Genomic DNA, 19,159 nt, shown 5'->3' with positions numbered 1-19,159 from the left:
ACAGTTGCTGTGTAAATTACGGAAAATGCGTGGAGCGCCTAGGCCAATTGTAGTCCGATTGAACCGTAGCCTATAGCCTACATGCTGTAGTAAAGGGACCCCAAACCGCATTATGTAGGTATGTTACTCTGACTTTTAAAAATCATGTAAACATCGTAGTCCCACTGAAATCGCAGAAAGTCAAAGTTTTGGCCGGACAAAAACAATAAATCAACTTTTTCAAACACCATGTAAACCCACTGAGTGTAACGTGTGCGGTTACGCGAATAGCCACCCGTGTGTATTTCACCTGAAGTATTAGGCTGAGTATTACTGATATATAGTAAACGTCAGACTTGTTAACATGACTTTTGTCAAGTGTGCATGCCATAAACTGGGCACAGTTTGGACTACCATGTGACTTCAGACTTGAGAGGTCTATAGACTCTTGGAAATAGTTTGGTTGAGTCTATATGATCTTGGTTAAGTAGAAAAACCAGTTAAATGTGTTCAGTGTATTCCTTTCAGTAGTAAGCCAAGGTAAAATTTAATTTGCTAAGGTTTGGGCCACAGAGCTTGAGATAATGGCTGACGCAGACCTATTGCATACAAACATTCATACTTTTATAATGTTGATAGATGGAACATTTACAAAAGTCTTCCGCACAAGTGATGATGTTATATATTTGAAGCATACTAATGGCAACCATTATGAAGTGGTAATGTGTTAAAGTAAAACACTGTGTGCATGGATGTGCATCCCTGTGTAAAGGAAAGAGCCTAACGCCAACTTCGAACATGCATTTACGCAAGAGAAGGTTACGGGGTGAAAGTAATGACAAAAACATTGATAATGACATACCTTTGGCATTACACACTGTTAGGATACAGAAAGTTTGTGCTGTAGGAGACAGACAGATTTGTGTATTCCAAAACCTCACGTGCATGTGAGAGTCCGCCATTGTTTTACAAAGACAACCAATAAGACACAGTGGTAGAAATTGCAGCCTATAGGGCAACTCTGTATAACAAACAACCAATCAGAGTTCATGCTGTATTCTGCGCACAAATTTGAATATATGTAAATGTAACTGTATAAACTCCACAAACTCTAACAGTTGAATTGAACATTTTTGTGTGAATCCCTGTTGCTGGCTTTCTGTATAATAAATGCTTCCTGATTTTTAAACACTAACTTCGGATCTGCTTCTACCTGGAACGACGGTCACTATTGTTCTTGGCAACATTTCTGGTTACCAACAATTTGGCGCTGCGAGCAGGGTGGATTCGTCTTCCAGAACTTCGTTGTTTTCCTGACCAAAAAAGTGAGTAAACGGGTTTTACTACCATTGGCTTGGCGAATTGGACGGCAAAACTGCGGAAGTCTGGAACGCTCCACCTAGTGGTACGATAACGTATATCTTGACCGGTGTAGAAGCGATCAGTTGTTTGTGCTTAAAAACTGTGTCTTTTGGTATAACGTCTGTGTAACGTTACACGATTGTTTGTTATAAATATCAGTGCTGATGATGTGTTACCAGTGCTGCTGACTGTGATATAGGCCTGTGTATTAAGCCTATTGTGACCGGGTGTTTGTGAGTCACCCCTGCCTATGGAAAGTGTGAATCCAGGCTAAATTCTACACGTGGTTGCGTGGCCGTGGTAAGCGAGTGTGTCGCCCACAGCACAGAAGTGATTAATTTTCACTACTGGGTATTAGGTCGAAGATACCTAAGAAGCGCAAAGCCGCATCTTTGTTTGTTCGTTTAAGGGAGAGTCAGTCAGTGACGCCCCGGGCCCAGGGTTGAGAGACGGAGTTTCTTTCACGTGGGTAGTCTGTCTCTGTTTCAGGTCGTGAGAGAGCGTGTGTGTCGCACTCCCGACAAGTTTTGTGGACATTATTGAATTTTACGTTTAATATTGGCCTCTTAGTCTTTATTGTTTCGTGTTGGTTGTCTTTAGTAACCTATTAGCCAGTAACGTGCGTTTATACAGAGAGACGTAACTTATTACCAACAAAGTATAATTCGCGAGCAAAAATGGCCCCAAACAAGGAGAATGCAAACGGGAGTATAACCACATATCTGCAGCAAAAGTATGTAAAGCAAGCAAAGGCGATGAGTAAAAATGGCTGGGACCCCGAAGGATCCACGCCGGATTCCTTAGAATGGTGGGGGAAACAAAAAAAGAATAGGACGGCTTACGGTACCATTGTACTAATTACGGAGCATATGAGGCTCATAGAGAAGTGTGACGAAATGTATAATCGGCTACAAGCACAAGATACGAAATTAGCTGGTCTGCGTAGGAAGATAGAATCTCTTGAGAACAAAGGCAACAGCTCTGACCAGAGCACAGCGCTTGCGTGCATTCCGACTGAAATAAAAGGTGTTCCATCTTTGTACCCAGATTTAAATTGTCACACTATAACTGACCCACTGTATTTTGAAAAGGAGAATAAAACGGTGCCCATGGCACCTATGGTTACTAAAATTCGCGGTAGAGGAAATGAACAACGACTGCATGTTGATCACGTTCCTTTAAGCCTGATCGAAATGAGAGCTTTATTAAAGGATTTGCCGAATCTTAATGCGCAAGACGACAATTTACCGTTTTGGCGACAACTAAATGAGCTACAGCGTAGCATGTCTCTACACCCTCTAGACATGTTTTCAGTTGTGCGTGCAAAATGTCCAGTTTCAAGCTGGAACAAAATTGAACCAGCTGATCTCCGACAGGAACCATGGGCATCTGGCCCCTGGGCGAATCATAATGAATTACAAAACGCGATTACCGGTTTCTGCGAGGCTGTAAAGACTGCTTTAGGTAAAGGTGCGCCAAAATGGCATTGTTTCACGGCAGTAGTACAAAATAGCTTGCCCTTTGCTGAATACGCCGATCGGAAGTATGAAGCATTTGAAACGCATTGTGGCTTCCCTAATCCAAATAGAGACATGGCTGTTTTTACGCAACAATTACTGGCAGAGGCTGCCCCGCATATTCAGAAGGTACTAGCAATCGGCATACACCCGGGTAATACGTTTAGTGACATTGTTTCGTGGGCCTCGCGATTAGAGGAACAGATACGGAAGAAGAGTTCAACTTTACATCCCATTGCTGCTGTTCGCTACAACTCTCTGAAGTGCGATAATTGTGGGAAAACGGGCCATAGCACGGATCGATGCAAAGGGAGGGACTATAGGAGAAGTAGGCGTAACACCCCCCCAAACAAAGAAGCAGATAAATGCTTTCGATGTGGAGAACAGGGACATCGAGCGCCACAATGTTTAGCTGCCCTACCTAAGGCGCACGCCTCCAGTGGAGAATACGCAACCTCAGACAAAGAAGCTGGGCCTATCGCGCACTGCTCCAATGACGATTACGCGCATTTGAACCGAGAACAACTTGTCGCCATGTTAAACAGTTTGAAAGCATAGGAATTACCGGCCTCCTTTTCAGTCAGTAGTATAGAAACTCAGGCTCATTGCAGACCGTATCTTAGTGCGTGGGTAGGAGGCCGGCCATGCGATATGCTAATTGATACTGGCGCTTCTGTTTCTATCACTGACCTACCGCTCCCTTGTACAAAGCATTCCATTGATCTTGCTGGCATTGGGGGTAATTCTGTCTGCGCATATAAATCCTTTCCAGTACTTGTGGAATCCAATAATGCTTATTGGACACAATCATTTTTCATTTGTAGGACTGCAGAAGGTACCATCCTCGGTTCTGACGGCATGAGATTACTGAAAGCTACTGTTGCATACTCGCCTATGGCTTTATCAGTTTGTGACGCTTCTCATAAACGCAAGACATTGCCATTAGCTGCTCTTTCCCATACTGCTATAGCATCTGTTGCAACACCTATTGTCCATTCCTGGGATTTGACTAACAAGTTCCAAGCTTTATGTGCAACATTCCCTGCATGCTGGTCTGTGCACAAACTGGATTGTGGAGCTGCACCATTACCACCACTTGAGGTAACAGGGACTATGCCCTCACCTGTGAAACAATACCCGATTAAACCAGAAGCTGCTCAAGCAGTTGGCTCAATCATTCAGTCCTTGCTTTCACAGGAGGTCATTGAGCCATGTGTCTCACCCTGTAATTCTCCTGTCTGGCCTGTGCAAAAACCAGATGGCTCATGGCGCCTGACAATTGATTACAGAACGGTTAATGCTGCTGCAGACAAACTTGCTCCAATTGTTTCTGACCCAAACACGCTGCTTGCTGATATCAAACCTAGTCACTGTATATTTTCTGTGATAGACATTGCCAATGGATTCTGGGCCCTGCCTGTTGCTGAAAACTCAAGAGCTTGGTTTGCCTTCACACACCAGAACACGCAATACACATGGAAACGCATGCCTCAGGGCTTTCATAACAGCCCTACGCTTTTCCATCGCGCAATGGCCAAGATTCTAGCAACAGTTTCATGGTCTCAGTATGAAGGAACACAGTGCCTCCAATATGTTGATGATATTCTCTTGGCTTCTTCTGACCCTGTCTCTCATTTCCAGGCTCTGGAAGCTTTACTCAAAGCTTTGGAAAAATACAATATGAAAGCAAGTCCAAAGAAGGCCCAAATCGCACAAGACGCTGTCCAGTATTTGGGCTTTACCATATCCCAGGGCTCGAAGCAACTCACTGTTGACCGGAGAACTGCTATTGCCACTGCTCCGCGTCCCCGCACTGTCCGTGATGTTCGTAAGATTCTGGGACTTTTTAACTTCTGCAGGAACCACATACCTGACTTTTCTGTTATTGCAACACCAATCAATGCTCTTTTGAAGGGCTCCCATCGCCCATTGGAGACCGTTGATTGGACAACCGAGTGTGACGATGCATTCAGCACTCTCAAATCTGCTCTCACTTCTGCCCCTGCTTTAGGTTTCCCTTGTTCTGACCTCCCGTTCTTTCTATGGTCAGCTGTGAAACAAGGCCACATGACAGCCGTTCTTACTCAGCCCCATGGAGGCATACAACGCCCCGTTGCTTACTATTCTTCTCGCCTGGATTCTGTCGCTTCTGGTCTTTCCCCTTGCTTACAGGAAGTGCAGGCTGCCGCCACAGCAGTAACGGTCTCCGCTGCACTAGTCTCAGGAGCTCCACTCTCTGTCAATGTCTCTCATGCTGTGCATAACATACTAACCCAAGGCCGTTTCTCTCGTGTTTCAGCAGCCAGGTGGACTAGATGGGAAGCCATCTTGTTAGCTCCGCTTATCACACTCATCCACTCCCCAGCTGTGAACCCAGCCACTCTCTTACCTGTCGAGGGAGACGGGGAGCCACATGAGTGCCCATTGTCTCCAGATCACCCATCCAATTCAGACATCTCTGAAACACCTCTTTCTGACAATGATTTCTCACTTTTTGTTGATGGATCTCGTTTTTACAATGGGGCCCACCCAGTTACAGGATATGCAGTTGTTGACATTGCTGGTCAGGTAATGGCATCAGGCCGCCTTCCAAGTTCAGATTCAGCACAGGTGGCTGAACTTGTTGCCCTCACTCATGCCTGTGAGTTGGGTTCTGGGAAACGACTTACTATATACACTGATTCCAGGTATGCATTTGGTGTTGTCCATGACTTTATGGTTAACTGGTCATCTCGGGGTTTCCTGACTTCATCAGGTACCCCGATAAAAAATGGGGGGGTTGTTCAGAATCTCATAACTGCCTCTAAACTACCAAACAAACTAGCAGTTGTAAAAGTGAAAGCGCACACTAAAGGACAAGATGCAATCAGCTTGGGTAACCACTGGGCAGATGAAGCTGCCAAAGCAGCAGCTTTAAATGACTCCCTGCCTACTTACAAAATTGCAGCTATTGACATGTCGGGTCCAACTAACATTGACATAGCTAAACTACAGGATGCCTGTACAAGAGCTGAAAAATGGACGTGGATTGAAAATGCATGCACTCTTAATGATGACAACATTTGGCACACACAGGACGGGAAAGTTGTTGCCCCTCAGAGCATCCTTTCATTGCTTTGTGAAGTATACCATGGCATTGCACACAATGGAGAAAGAACAATGCGGCACAACATGTCACTTCATTGGTGGTCTCCCAAAATGACCAAGGTAATGAAAGATTTCGTTAGGCGTTGCATCATTTGTGCAAAAAGCAATCAAGGTCCAAAAATAAAAGTAATGATGAAACACCAGCCACGGCCTACTGGACCCTTTCAGCAAATCCAGATGGATTTCATTGGCCCTCTTCCAAAGAGCCATGGAAAAGAACACTGTCTCGTTCTCATAGACCACTTCACACGCTGGGTAGAAGTTTACCCTGTAGCCTGTGCAAATGCCGCAACCACGGCAAAAATAATCGCATCTGAATTCTGCCCACGCTGGGGCCTTCCCTGCTACATAGACTCAGACCAAGGGACCCACTTCACCGGTAAAGTAATGAAACAGGTATGTTCGTACCTGGGAATCAAACAAAAATTCCACTGCCCTTACCATCCTCAAAGTTCAGGTCTGGTCGAAAGAACAAATCGAACACTGAAAGAAAAGCTGACCAAGGTGTTGCTGTCGAAGGGGGGAAGCTGGGTCCAAGGCCTCCCAGCTGCACTCATGGCGATGAGAGCAACCCCTAATGCAGTAACTGAACTGTCTCCCTACGAACTAGTGACTGGCAGAGCCATGTCACTAGCCCCTGGCCTTTGTAAGGGGTCAGAAGACTCTCTTATAGTGGGAGATGCATTGCTGAAGTATTGCCAAAACTTGAATGAAGCGGTGAAAAACCTAACCTCCCAGGCTTTGTCATTACAGACTCTGAAAGATAAACAAAAGGAGGGGGGGCAAGAATCGCAGACATATGAACCTGGACAATGGGTTATGATAAGAGCCCCTCATCCTAGATCTTTCCAACCTCGATGGCAAGGACCACACCAGGTCTTACTAACCTCTGAGACTGCTCTTCGAGTTACAGGCATCCCGGTCTGGATCCACCAATCCCGGACCAAACCATGCCCATCACCCGAAGACCTCAAAAAGCCTGAAGAACTCCCTGCCACGGACGACTGCAGCCTTCACGAATCAGGTGCAAACGTTCCAATTTTTTCACATACTCAACCAAATTGAGCATTCAAGTTATGCTCCCATCCAACATGCTGAATTCATTTGTAATTATAATCACAGTTTTGAGCCATGGTGGAGTAAGTGCTGTGGACAATAACATTTACATGCAATTAGTTCACATGACAGCCAAACATGCAAATAAGACTGGCTGCTATGTCTGTGGATTAATACCACATTCTGTCGCACTTGGTGTTCCAATGATGTCCGTACCTATCGCCTCCAAGTATAACACTGCAGATAGCGATAGCAAAAGTGAACTTGTTACCAGACCTAAACATATATGTGATCCTGAACCCATTAACATTGCTCTGTCTCTTGGCCCATATCTGTGGTGCCTCAAACAAAATGGCTCTATTTATGTTGGAGAGACCCTGGACTGCAATACGGTTATTAACTACCATGATAAACCTGTACAAAACCACACAGCTATGGGAGTCTATTGGGTTTGTGGGAACAATGCCTATTCTGAGTTGCCTAATTCATGGTCTGGTATCTGCGCCTTAGGACATTTGGTCCCGGCCATGAGAATTACATCTATTCTACCGGACCGAGTCAGATATGAAAGATCAACTGACGTCTTTGGAACTCACCATCAGTCTGTTTGGAACAGAGCACTTGGTGCTCTCATTCCTACTTATGGGGTTATGTCCGCTCTAGATCAAATTGGCGACCTCTCCAAAGAGGTAGAGCTTTTGGCCAATAGCACGGCATTAGGTCTAGGCAAAATTTCAGAGGAATTGACAGCTGTCAGAGTGATGGCTCTACAGAACAGAGCTGCATTAGATTATATCCTCTCAGCTCAGGGTGGGACATGTAAAATAATTGGCATCGAATGCTGTTCCTATATTCCCGATAATCAGGATGACCTGAAACGTGTGATCTCAAAAATCAATAATGTTTCCCGGTCCGCACATGAAATATCACCTACAACACCTGGTTTTCTTGAATGGTTATCAAGCTATTTGGGTGACCTTGGCAAAATTGTAGTTGAATACATTTTTCTGATTATACTGGGATTAACTGTACTGGCATTGATAATTAAAGGTGTGAAATTAATTTTCGTACAGTTAATCTGTGGTAAAACTAATGAGCAAACCACACAAGTTGTTCACTATACAAAGACTCCGACAGCATACATAATATAGAACCAAGTTGTAATAACTTGGGAGTACTTGATAATGCCCTCACATGGTATTCTGTTTTCTTCCTCATATGCCGGAGAGGACACTCCCATGACACCATACAGGCGCCGAGGACACCACCCCTCCAAGACCATGTTGCTGCAAACCAGGAGTAAATTGCAAGAAATCCCACCAAGCCTTGAATCGAGCCTTCCCTACCAAACCAATGTCACTATCCATCCAGCCAGCAACAGAAGGACTTTTTTTCTTTACAAGTTATGTTCTTGGAGTACATCTCGTTCGCCCGTAAGGGGGACGTGAGGGAATTTTGCCTGAAGTTTTCCTAACACAGGTTTTTGACAGGTTTTCGCCCTCACCCTGAACAATGACTAAATAAATGTAACTGTAAAATTGACTTAACCATGAGATTCATGTTGTGTCAAAAGGAGGGACTGTTAGGATACAGAAAGTTTGTGCTGTAGGAGACAGACAGATTTGTGTATTCCAAAACCTCACGTGCATGTGAGAGTCCGCCATTGTTTTACAAAGACAACCAATAAGACACAGTGGTAGAAATTGCAGCCTATAGGGAAACTCTGTATAACAAACAACCAATCAGAGTTCATGCTGTATTCTGCGCACAAATTTGAATATATGTAAATGTAACTGTATAAACTCCACAAACTCTAACAGTTGAATTGAACATTTTTGTGTGAATCCCTGTTGCTGGCTTTCTGTATAATAAATGCTTCCTGATTTTTAAACACTAACTTCGGATCTGCTTCTACCTGGAATGACGGTCACTATTGTTCTTGGCAACATTTCTGGTTACCAACAACACCAAAGCAGATATTGAAAGATTAGACTACACTAATAATGTTGAAAAAAGGGAACGACAAACATTTTTGAAAAAGAGGAGATGATAATGACATAGAATTTCAACAAGCAAGCATTCAGTCTCAGCGGAGGCTACACGCAACAAATGAGAACTATAGAAATAGTAAACAAACAAATAGTAAATAGTAAACAGATATGAAACATCTTTACATGTGCAAGAATCTGTAAAAAATTACAGCAAGATGAAGTACAAGTCAGATTTGAGGTTTCAGAAACGTGCAAGACAGAAGCAAACACAAATAAAAGAACCATGTACAGTTTCGCAGTAAAGTCAATCAATACAGTCAAAACAAGTATAAGACTGATGAGGAATTTCAAAGCAATGTTAAAAAGTACAGTCAAGAGAAGTACAAAAGTAATTTGGAGTTTCAGAACTCTGTAAAACAGCACAGTGTAACCAAATATGCTCAAAGCAAAAAACAAAAGTGTGAGATTGACTTTGTTATCGACTCTTTCAGGAAAAATGTGAAAACAGGGCCTGAATTTGTTTGTTCCGTTTGCCATCATCAACTCTTTCGAAAGCAGATCATTGCATATAAACCTGTGCATTACTTAACTACAGATACTGTTGCAGCTTTGGCAAAACAATGTGTTACATGTACATAATTACACACATGCACCACAGAATGTTCTGTTAACTGCAAGAAAATTAACAACTCATGGAAATTGTGGATATGTCACACATGTCACCGCAAAATTGGGAAAGCTAGAATGCCTGAGGAAAGTGTTGCCAACAATATGCATCTTGAACTTGTGCCACCTCAGCTAAACTGTTTAAATTCACTAGAACAACATCTTATAGCAAAACACATACCGTTCATGAAATTGTTAGCTTTACCCAAAGGAGGGCAAAATGGCTGTCATGGTCCTGTGGTCTGTGTACCATCTAATTTACACGAAGTGACCAGTGTACTACCAATAAATGACGGAAACAATTTATTGTTGCACATTAAACTGAAACACAAGTTATCATACAAAGGACATTATGAATACCAACATGTTCATACCAATCATGTGTACAATGCACTAGACTATTTAAAGTTGCATAATAAATGGTACAATGACATAAATATTAACAATGATTGGATTAATCCATTGAACAAAATTGAGACTGCGGAACAAAAGGACACTCATGACAGTGATGCTGAACCAAGCAATTCTGGTGAAGTAGACACACCAACAAACAGTGTGCAAAATGACAACACAGTGGGAAAAGCACATGCAAGCACAGTTGATTGTACAACCCAATGCAAAGCTGCACCTACATGTAATAATAATAATAAAGATGATGATGTAGTCAATGAAAATATTCTGTTTCATGGTGAATCAAAAGAAAACTGTACAGTAAATACATCTGGCCAACTCATGTTAAATAGAAATGACATTAACCACACAGTTGCAAGGAATAGTACTTCTGTGACTCAATGTCATAATGCACCTAATGAAAGTAACCATAATAGTGGTTCAGAACAAAATGAAGAGGACTTAACATACATTGAACAACATCATGGGATGTTTCTAGATACATGTTTACAACCTGTAGATATAGCTCAAGAAGTTCTAGATCAACAATTTGACTTTATCTTATCCGTTGCTCCAGGTGAAGGCAATTATCCTATACATCTACTACAAGACACAACAAATGAAGCCAAGTGTTTCCCTGTGTTATTCCCTACAGGAGGCCCAACTTTTCATGATAATCGCAAAGAAAAGATAACCTTGTCACGGTATTTAAACGCATGTATACTTAATGCTGATGGCAGGTTTGCCAAAAACACATTACATATTTTATGCTCAATACATATCTGAAGTTCAACACGTTATTTCTAATGTCTCCATAGCAATGAGAAAAGGGGGTGCCAAAGATCTGAATGATGCTTTACTTGATATGCTAACAGAGCCAGAATCATTGAGAAGAGTATTACAATGTGATGAAGGCTACAAATTCTTAAAACCTATTTGTGGAACACTACCTTTTTGGCAAAATGCACAAAAAGATTTGTTTGCAATGATTAGACAACTAGGCATCCCAACATGGTTTTGTTCATTTTCATTTGCTGACATGCGTTGGCCAGAAATAATGAATACCCTTATTAATCAGCAAGGACAAGATATAAACATGGAACAACTAACTTCGTCTGAAAAATGTGCATTGTTGAAACAAAACCCTGTTACAGCTGCTAGGATGTTTGACCACAGATGGCATTGTTTTTTGAAAGAAGTCATTATGTCTCCAGCTGCTCCTATTGGACCTGTCATTGAATATTTTTATAGAATTGAGCTCCAAAATAGGGTTTCGCCTCATTGCCATTGTTTATTCTGGGTGGATCAAGCACCTCAAATTGACCCTGAAAAAAAACCCTGATGCAGACATTGTAGCCTTCATTGACAAATATGTGACCATCAGCCAATGATGAGGAATTGTATGAAATTGTCAGTACTGTGCAAAAACATAGCAGTAAACACTCCAAAACATGCCGGAAAAAGAAAACTGAATGTAGATTTAACTTCCCTCATCCACCACCTTCTTGCACATTTGTTACAAGGCCTTCAAAACCCCAAAAAGACACTCCTGATACTAACACTGGTAACTTAAATGACACAACAATAAACAGTGAAATACACATGCAGACTGAAGAAGGACAACTAGCAGATCAGTATTATGATGAACTTACTGAGAAACTAAATAATGATTATGAAAATACAATGGCACCTGACACAGACATTGAAACTGAACAAGTACAACTGGTCAATCCATATGATTATGAACAGTCAAATCAAACAATAGATGAGCAAGATGAATTAAGAAAGCTTATGACACCGGAGATAGCAGAGAAAATTTTGAAAAGGGTTCAAGAGAGCCTGGTCAATCCTGATTCATCATTTGACTCAACAGAAGAATTCTTTACATTACATTACATTCATTTGGCAGACGCTTTTATCCAAAGCGACGTACAAAAAGTGCATTTCATGGTCATAGACAACTGCTAAACACAGGTTCAGTGAGGTACAATACTTATTTTGTACAGCTATTTCTAGCCAAGAACACAGTTTAGTTCACACAGTGAACACTATTCAGACCTAACCTCTGCAAAGCCAACTAGGCAGAAGAATAAACTACAGTATTAGGACAAATACAAATGACCAAAAAGTGCTGGGATGGGACAACATGTAACAAGTGTCATGAAAAAAAGGGGGGGGGGGGTTTAGAGTGAAATATACAGCGTGGTGGTGGTTAGTCTAGGTATAGTCTGAAGAGATGAGTCTTCAGACCACGAAGATGGATAGTGAGGGGGAGGTTCGGAGAGGGACGGGGAGTTCGTTCCACCACTGGGGAGCTAGGGTGGAGAAGCTCTGTGATCCCTTTTGGCGGGTGGGAGGGGTTACAAGGCGCCCTGCTGCCGGAGCAGAGTGGTCGAGCAGGCACATAGAATCGAGTCATGTCCTGCAAGTAGATGGGGGCTGTCCTGTTGGCAGCAGTGTAGGCAAGGGTCAGGGCTTTGAACCGGATCCTGGCAGCGACCGGTAGCCAGTGGAGTGATCGCAGCAGAGGAGTGACGTGGGAGAATTTGGGAAGGTGGTAGATGAGTCGGGCAGCGGCATTCTGAATCATCTGTAGTGGTTGTATGGCACAAGCTGGCAGGCTTGCAAGGAGAGAGTTGCAGTAATCAAGGCGAGAGGTCACCGTAGCCTGGACGAGCAGCTGGGTGGAGTGCGTCGTCAGGTATGGTCGAATCCTTCTGATGTACAGAAGGAATCTGCAGGACTGTGATGTTGCCTTGATGTGCTCCTTGCAGTCCAGTTGGTCATCCAGGACCACCCCCAAGCTCTTGGCAGAGTGAGAGGCAGTCACTGTGGTGCCATCAACCGTGATTGAGAGTTCACGAAGCAAGGAGGTCTTGTACGGGAAGAAGAGCAGCTCAGTTTTGTTGAGGCTGAGCTTCTTTGGATCCATAGGCATTATTCAAACACTATTTGAACTTGCAAATGCAAAACTCACCAATAAAACATCTGCTGTTGAAGCGAAACCCAAATGACATTTGGATCAACCAATATAACAAAGACTTGTTAAGACTTGTTGAGTCGCGAGGGGGACTCCCATTTAGCTCTAAGGACCCTCATGTCAGTTAGAATTGCCTTCAAAGTGTTAACAACGTTGGCTCCAAGTCGTTTATCAATACTAGAAATCTCAATTTCGTAATATTCTGCAATTTTAAACAGCTGCTCTTTAGTAAATTCCTCTAGCAGGTCCTCAGAGGGATCATCAAAAAACGTTTGAATGTCAACAGTAGACATCTTAAGATATAATCCAAACCAATGCAGCCAAGAATCCTAGAACAATCAGAACCACTCACCTAAGAAAACTCTAACACATCAAGAGGCTAAAATAGAATTGGATCAGTGCCCCAGCACCACAACAGCAGTAATAGTGTAGCAATCAACACTAAACTACCACAGGTTACACAAAAGGCTATAGGAAGGCAAAACAAGTACTGTTATCCTAATCAAAGTACCAAAGCACAAGAAAAATGCATTACAATACAATATCAACAGTATCACAACAAGTAGCTTAACCATTCAGCTTTACAGCTACAGAACAAAACGCAAGCGCAGGGACAACCGCACACAAACAACCACTATGAAGCAGCCAATATCAAGGCATCGATGTAAAAATATTACAAAATTTTACAAGCTTACTAAGTAGTTACAAGCGATGCACAAAATTGCTACACTGGCATTATGTGACTAGCGCTACGAATACAACCATTACACAATGGTAGCATCAAAACCATCCTCGGTTACACGGGAATGGATCACGAAAGTAGCTCAGGTTTACTTACCGAGCGCTGATATTGCTCTCTCGGAAAAACACACGGAAGTAATTCTAACACGGCTCACAGCCACCACGGCTTGAAAGAACACGAGTCACAGTTCGCAAGTCGAAATGTGAACACGCTAAGTTTGCAGCTAGTACGAGCACGAACAAACGACCGAGCATGAACATGGAAATATCACTAATTAACATGCGAACACAGCTACCGATTGCTTAATCAAACAAACTGCAAAGGTAGAAATGTAGCAATTTCCATACTCACCCCAAACACAACCACAAGCTCTCTCGTCCTAGCGTCCTCCGTTTGAGCAAAATCACAGGTGATACTAATCACACTAATTACAACGATAATTAGAGTCACTATACGTCGACTTCCCCCAGGTCCTAACTATCTAGTAGCAACGAAAATCTAACTAAAACCTAACATAGTCTTCAGTGTAGTTACCGGGCTCGAGGCGGCTTTTAAACGCAAAACCCGTGAACGCAAATGAGAGACCAATTGAATAGCCACTCACGGCGAACCGGAGCGTACCCCCACCCAGAGTTAACACCAAAAATAAGAAAGGCAAAATAACAAAGTGACAAGCCCGAAGGACATGCCCGACGACTAGAATTACCTGAGGGAAAACACAGCAAACCAAGAACACTCAGTTGACTCCACCTACCGCCGCACCACGCAAATGTTGTAACCCTGAAAAAGGGGAGAAGGATCACAATTGCAACTTAAGCAGTGTTTCCTCATCACTGGCTTTATCTGGAATCTTTTCAACAATAAACATTTACATTTGCCAATAAATGAAAATTCCACAGAACATGTACACCATGTCACAATCTATGTTCCATTCAGCGTTCCTTTTTTTCCACAAGTGCATATAAGCAATGACTCAGATAATAACAACCGTTCTCTTTCAAATTATACTGTTACTGGTAGATAGCATCACTGTAGTTAAAATAATTCTCCACTATCAATTTCAATTTGGCACCTGTTTTAAATTGAGTCATTTAACAGAGTCTGCTATTTTACATTCCATTTCAGTTTCATTCAACTAATTCTCTAATTTACTCTTTAATTCAATTCCTTCACACTTTTCCTTTCATATGACCTCAATTACAAGATACACATTTATCTACAATGTCTTTAGTGACAAAACAAATAAAAGAAACACTTCAGTTACAAACAGTGGCTTAAGAACAAATATCCGCAAATATGTCAACAGCAGGTTATTACGGTGAAACAGCACTAGTACCTAAATAGAAAGAGATACCATTTACTTGGACCGAGCTAGCTAGACAGCATGCACCTTCCACGTGAACCTGTTGGGACATTAAAAAGGCTGCCGCGGCCATGTATAGCTACCATGTGTTCTCCACAAATACATTTGGTAAAACGCGGCATTTAGTAATAAACTTCAAACAAAGGCAACAAAATGAACATGTAACCCGCACGTTATTACAGCAAATAGGCATTAACACCGAAAAACTAAAAAGGAATACCATTCGGAAAGTAGCTGCATTACAGAGATATCATGGACATTTCACGTGTCTACTGTGATCGTACATTAAATGGCTGTAGCAGCTAAATAAGCTAGCACATTTTCTCGGTTTATACACTCGGTAAAACTAGTAAAACTTCACCAACATCAACTCCATTAGTGCTTTTTCACGGTCAGGTATGTCTAACGTTCATGTTTTCACTCCATTAACAGTGTATAATTAATATCATACCTGAAAAAAGGTGAGAAGGATCACAATTGCAACTTAAGCAGTGCTTCCTCATCAGTGGCTTTATCTTGAATGAGGAAAAAGACCGCGATCGTCCTCTAGTGGATGGACGAAGGCATAAGCAATCGATCCAAAATTAGTTTTAGAAAGGCTTTCTTTTAGATTACCGAAAAACAATTAAATGGAAATGATTTACGTTTTTGGTTTTAACTTTTCTTAAACCAGCAGTGACTTTTAAGTAGTTTATCGTGAATTCTTACAGTTTTACCCAATTTTCATGAATTTCTACCAGGTACTCTTGTATAAAAGAACGATCTCAACAGTTCGAAAGAATGCCCAAACCTTACTCAAAATGCAACAAATATGTACAATATATATCTAAACGTATTTCATTGTTTACACAATGCTTTGTGATATTTTCATACCTGAAAAGGGGAGAGAAATCAATAAAGAAGCCTGGCTACGATGTTCACTCTCTGGCATTGTTACCGAGAATGAAGCAACGTAGCGACAGTTCCCCCTTCTGGCCGTCAGCAGGCATAACTAATCACTAAAGTGTCATGTCCAAAACTAAACAAATCAGCTATTGATGAATGGACTGTTTCAGTAGGTAAATAGTCTTTAGACGTTTTAAACCTCTTTTAACCTTTTTAACCGTCATAAATAGCTGATCATTCGGTATGTGCCACGATTCGAATGGCCATACTTGTGATGTCATTATGGATATTGTAAGATTTTTAGTTCAACTACAAATCTTCAATACAGAGGTTGTGCCAAAACGCAATACTTGGGCCCACTGATGAAAGAAAGCCTTAGTTCACAGCTCACAAGACTTCAGTATCACTGTAAAGACTGACAGTGCCATATTGATACAATCAGCCAGGAGAGGGAGAAAGGTGAATGAAACTGACTCGGGAGTGATTAACAAAGCAGAGTTGCTAAGGCATTGTGTGACTCTTGACAGAAACTAATCATCTCACTCACCAATCATCACTGGTACCACTAATCAAATCACAACTAACAGCTTAAAAGAAGGCCAAGACAGACAGTCGGGGTGCATTTTGACTTCGATGCTCCCAGAGTACATGCTACGTGTATTTTCTGTTGCTGCCATATTTTGCCAATAAAGACAGTTTCTACGAAGACCAAGATTTTCTCGTCCGGAACCTTATTTTTTCTTACATTGGCGAGCCAGCCAGGAGAGGGAGAAAGGTGAATGAAACTGACTCGGGAGTGATTAACAAAGCAGAGTTGCTAAGGCATTGTGTGACTCTTGACAGAAACTAATCATCTCACTCACCAATCATCACTGGTACCACTAATCAAATCACAACTAACAGCTTAAAAGAAGGCCAAGACAGACAGTCGGGGTGCATTTTGACTTCGATGCTCCCAGAGTACATGCTACGTGTATTTTCTGTTGCTGCCATATTTTGCCAATAAAGACAGTTTCTACGAAGACCAAGATTTTCTCGTCCGGAACATTATTTTTTCTTACATTGGCGAGCCAGCCCAACGCGAGCTGAAAAAAAAAAAAAGAGGGGAGATTCCTGACATCAGCTTCCCATACGGTGAGTATCATCTTTCGTGATACAGCTTCCACTTTTAATTCAGTTTCACGTCTTCAAAGTACCTACAAGGAAAGGAGGTTTCCTGACTGAAATTGTTGGTAGTAGTCTTTGTTTGTAAGGTGCAGTAGAAGTTGCAGGGTTTAAGTCCATTCATTTCTCTAAAACAACAATTCTAAAGCAACTGAATTGCCGACGTACTGGGTATAGGGAACTGTTTGGAATTAACAAGTTACTAACGCAACTTGCCTGTTTCGTGCTTACAAATCGACAAACTATTCTAAAGTAACAGAATAGGGCCCGACGGACTGTGGCTAGGATTTGTTCGCGACAAGCTGTATACATTCCTAAAGTAATTGGAATAAGAGTTGTTGGTTCGACGTACTGAACCTGTTTTTGTGCTTGCAAATCGACGAACTATTCTAAAGTAACTGAATAGGGCCCGACGGACTGTGGCTAGGATTTGTACGCGACAAGCTATACGTTCCTAAAGTAATTGGAATAGCGTTGTTGGTTCGAGGTACTGAACCATACAGTAGGTGTATAAAATATTCCTAAAGCAACTGGAATATAAAGTTTAATTTTGGTTCAACGCACGGAACCAGGTTGCGGTGATTAACGTATCGTAACGTATTTGGAATTGTTTTTTGGGTTCGAATCAGCAAGCCCGATTGCTGTTTTGGGAAATAGAGGTTTTTGCGCACAGAGGTGGTGCGAGGGTGCTTTCCTAACTCTTTATTAAGTGGGAACAACTGAGAGAATCTATGATAATGGAATCGTTTATTCTTCAGTACATTGCTAAGCACGGCAAATCAGATATGTTGGAGGGATTAGAGAACCAGGAAAAGCCGTATGAATGGGCTGCCTTCCAATTTGATAGGAACACGACCAATAAACTTAGGAAAAAAAGTAAGGTTGCAATGGTTTTGAAAGGCGTCCTTGCTTCTTACAAATTAGGCAATAAAACATTGGATGCTCTCAAAGCAGAGAATGAAAATTTGCGACAGCAAACTGGTGAGCTTCTGACCTCGTTACAAAGCCATCAACTTAACGCGAATTTGAATGCCGAAATCCAGCTAGATCTGCGCAAGGAGGTAGCTCAATTACACATAAAGAACGAGGAGCTCCACTGTGAACTCTATGCTACGCAGACAGAATTAAAAAGCGTACGAGGTACGTGCGATTACTTGTATGAGAAGAATAGTAACGCTCCGGGGAACCGGGTTCGGGAGGAAAGTGACGGCGCGGTTTGGAGTGACGCACAAAATACAGGTTTACCTCTGGTGGGGGAGGGCAGTTCGTTACGTACCCTAAAATTCCCCGTAGCGCCAGTTCACGAGACCACTACTATTATACCGGGGAAGGGGGAAACAGAGTAACCACTACAACCACTGTAAAGCCGCTGTCTCCGAGCGAGATTGAGGCTCTCGTAAAAAGTATTGGTGCATTTGTTCCCTCAAAGCGAGATCCGGTAGAGTTTCTTGCGAATTTGGAACGTATGGTCGGCCTACATAGATTGACTGATGTTGACGCATGTGTCATTTTGTCTGCTTGTTTACCCCATGCTCTTGCTAGTGCGCTTCCACTGGACATACAAAATCGGGAGGCCAACCAACAACGCAGAAAAACGGGGTTGTTGGACATTTTGGGCACTCGTGCTGTGGATTGGGAAAAGATAAGGGAAGTAGTGATGTGTCCTTCTGAACACCCGGCCGCATATGCGGCGCGCCTATGGGAAGCCTTTTCGTCTTATAGTGGCATCGCTGGTTTAACACAACAGGATCCCGCATTCAAATCCGCATTGATTGCACAAAGCGATTCGAATACTCGGAGGGCTTTGGCGCTACATATAGATTCGCATGCCGCATACGCAGATATCGTAGCAAAAATGACACAGCTATATAACATGAATCTCAGCATTAACCAATCTAGAAAGCAACCAGTGGCTGC

General features: G+C 42.3%; 1 protein-coding gene and 1 long non-coding RNA gene across 2 annotated transcripts; both read left to right on the top strand.

Moving 5' to 3' along the window:
• Positions 1 to 1,812: 1,812 nt before the first annotated feature.
• On the top strand, positions 1,813 to 8,948 carry LOC118218744. The gene is made up of 2 exons (XM_035401391.1): positions 1,813 to 3,959; positions 6,759 to 8,948. The coding sequence occupies exon 1, from the start codon at positions 2,019 to 2,021 to the stop codon at positions 3,414 to 3,416; it is 1,398 nt and encodes a 465-aa protein (XP_035257282.1). The 5' UTR covers positions 1,813 to 2,018; the 3' UTR covers positions 3,417 to 3,959; positions 6,759 to 8,948.
• A 7,418-nt stretch (positions 8,949 to 16,366) lies between these two features.
• On the top strand, positions 16,367 to 17,108 carry LOC118218747. The gene is made up of 2 exons (XR_004763539.1): positions 16,367 to 16,537; positions 16,854 to 17,108. It is a non-coding gene; the product is annotated as an uncharacterized LOC118218747 (long non-coding RNA).
• Positions 17,109 to 19,159: the final 2,051 nt, after the last annotated feature.

The sequence above is a fragment of the Anguilla anguilla genome, chromosome 19 (genome assembly GCF_013347855.1).
Source record: "Anguilla anguilla isolate fAngAng1 chromosome 19, fAngAng1.pri, whole genome shotgun sequence".
Classification (NCBI taxonomy): Eukaryota; Metazoa; Chordata; class Actinopteri; order Anguilliformes; family Anguillidae; genus Anguilla; species Anguilla anguilla.
This window is presented reverse-complemented; position numbering and strand designations above follow the sequence as displayed.

Coding starts and splice junctions, on each gene's coding strand:
- LOC118218744 (XM_035401391.1), top strand. CDS start 2,019: ATGGCCCCAAACAAGGAGAATGCAAACGGGAGTATAACCACATATCTG.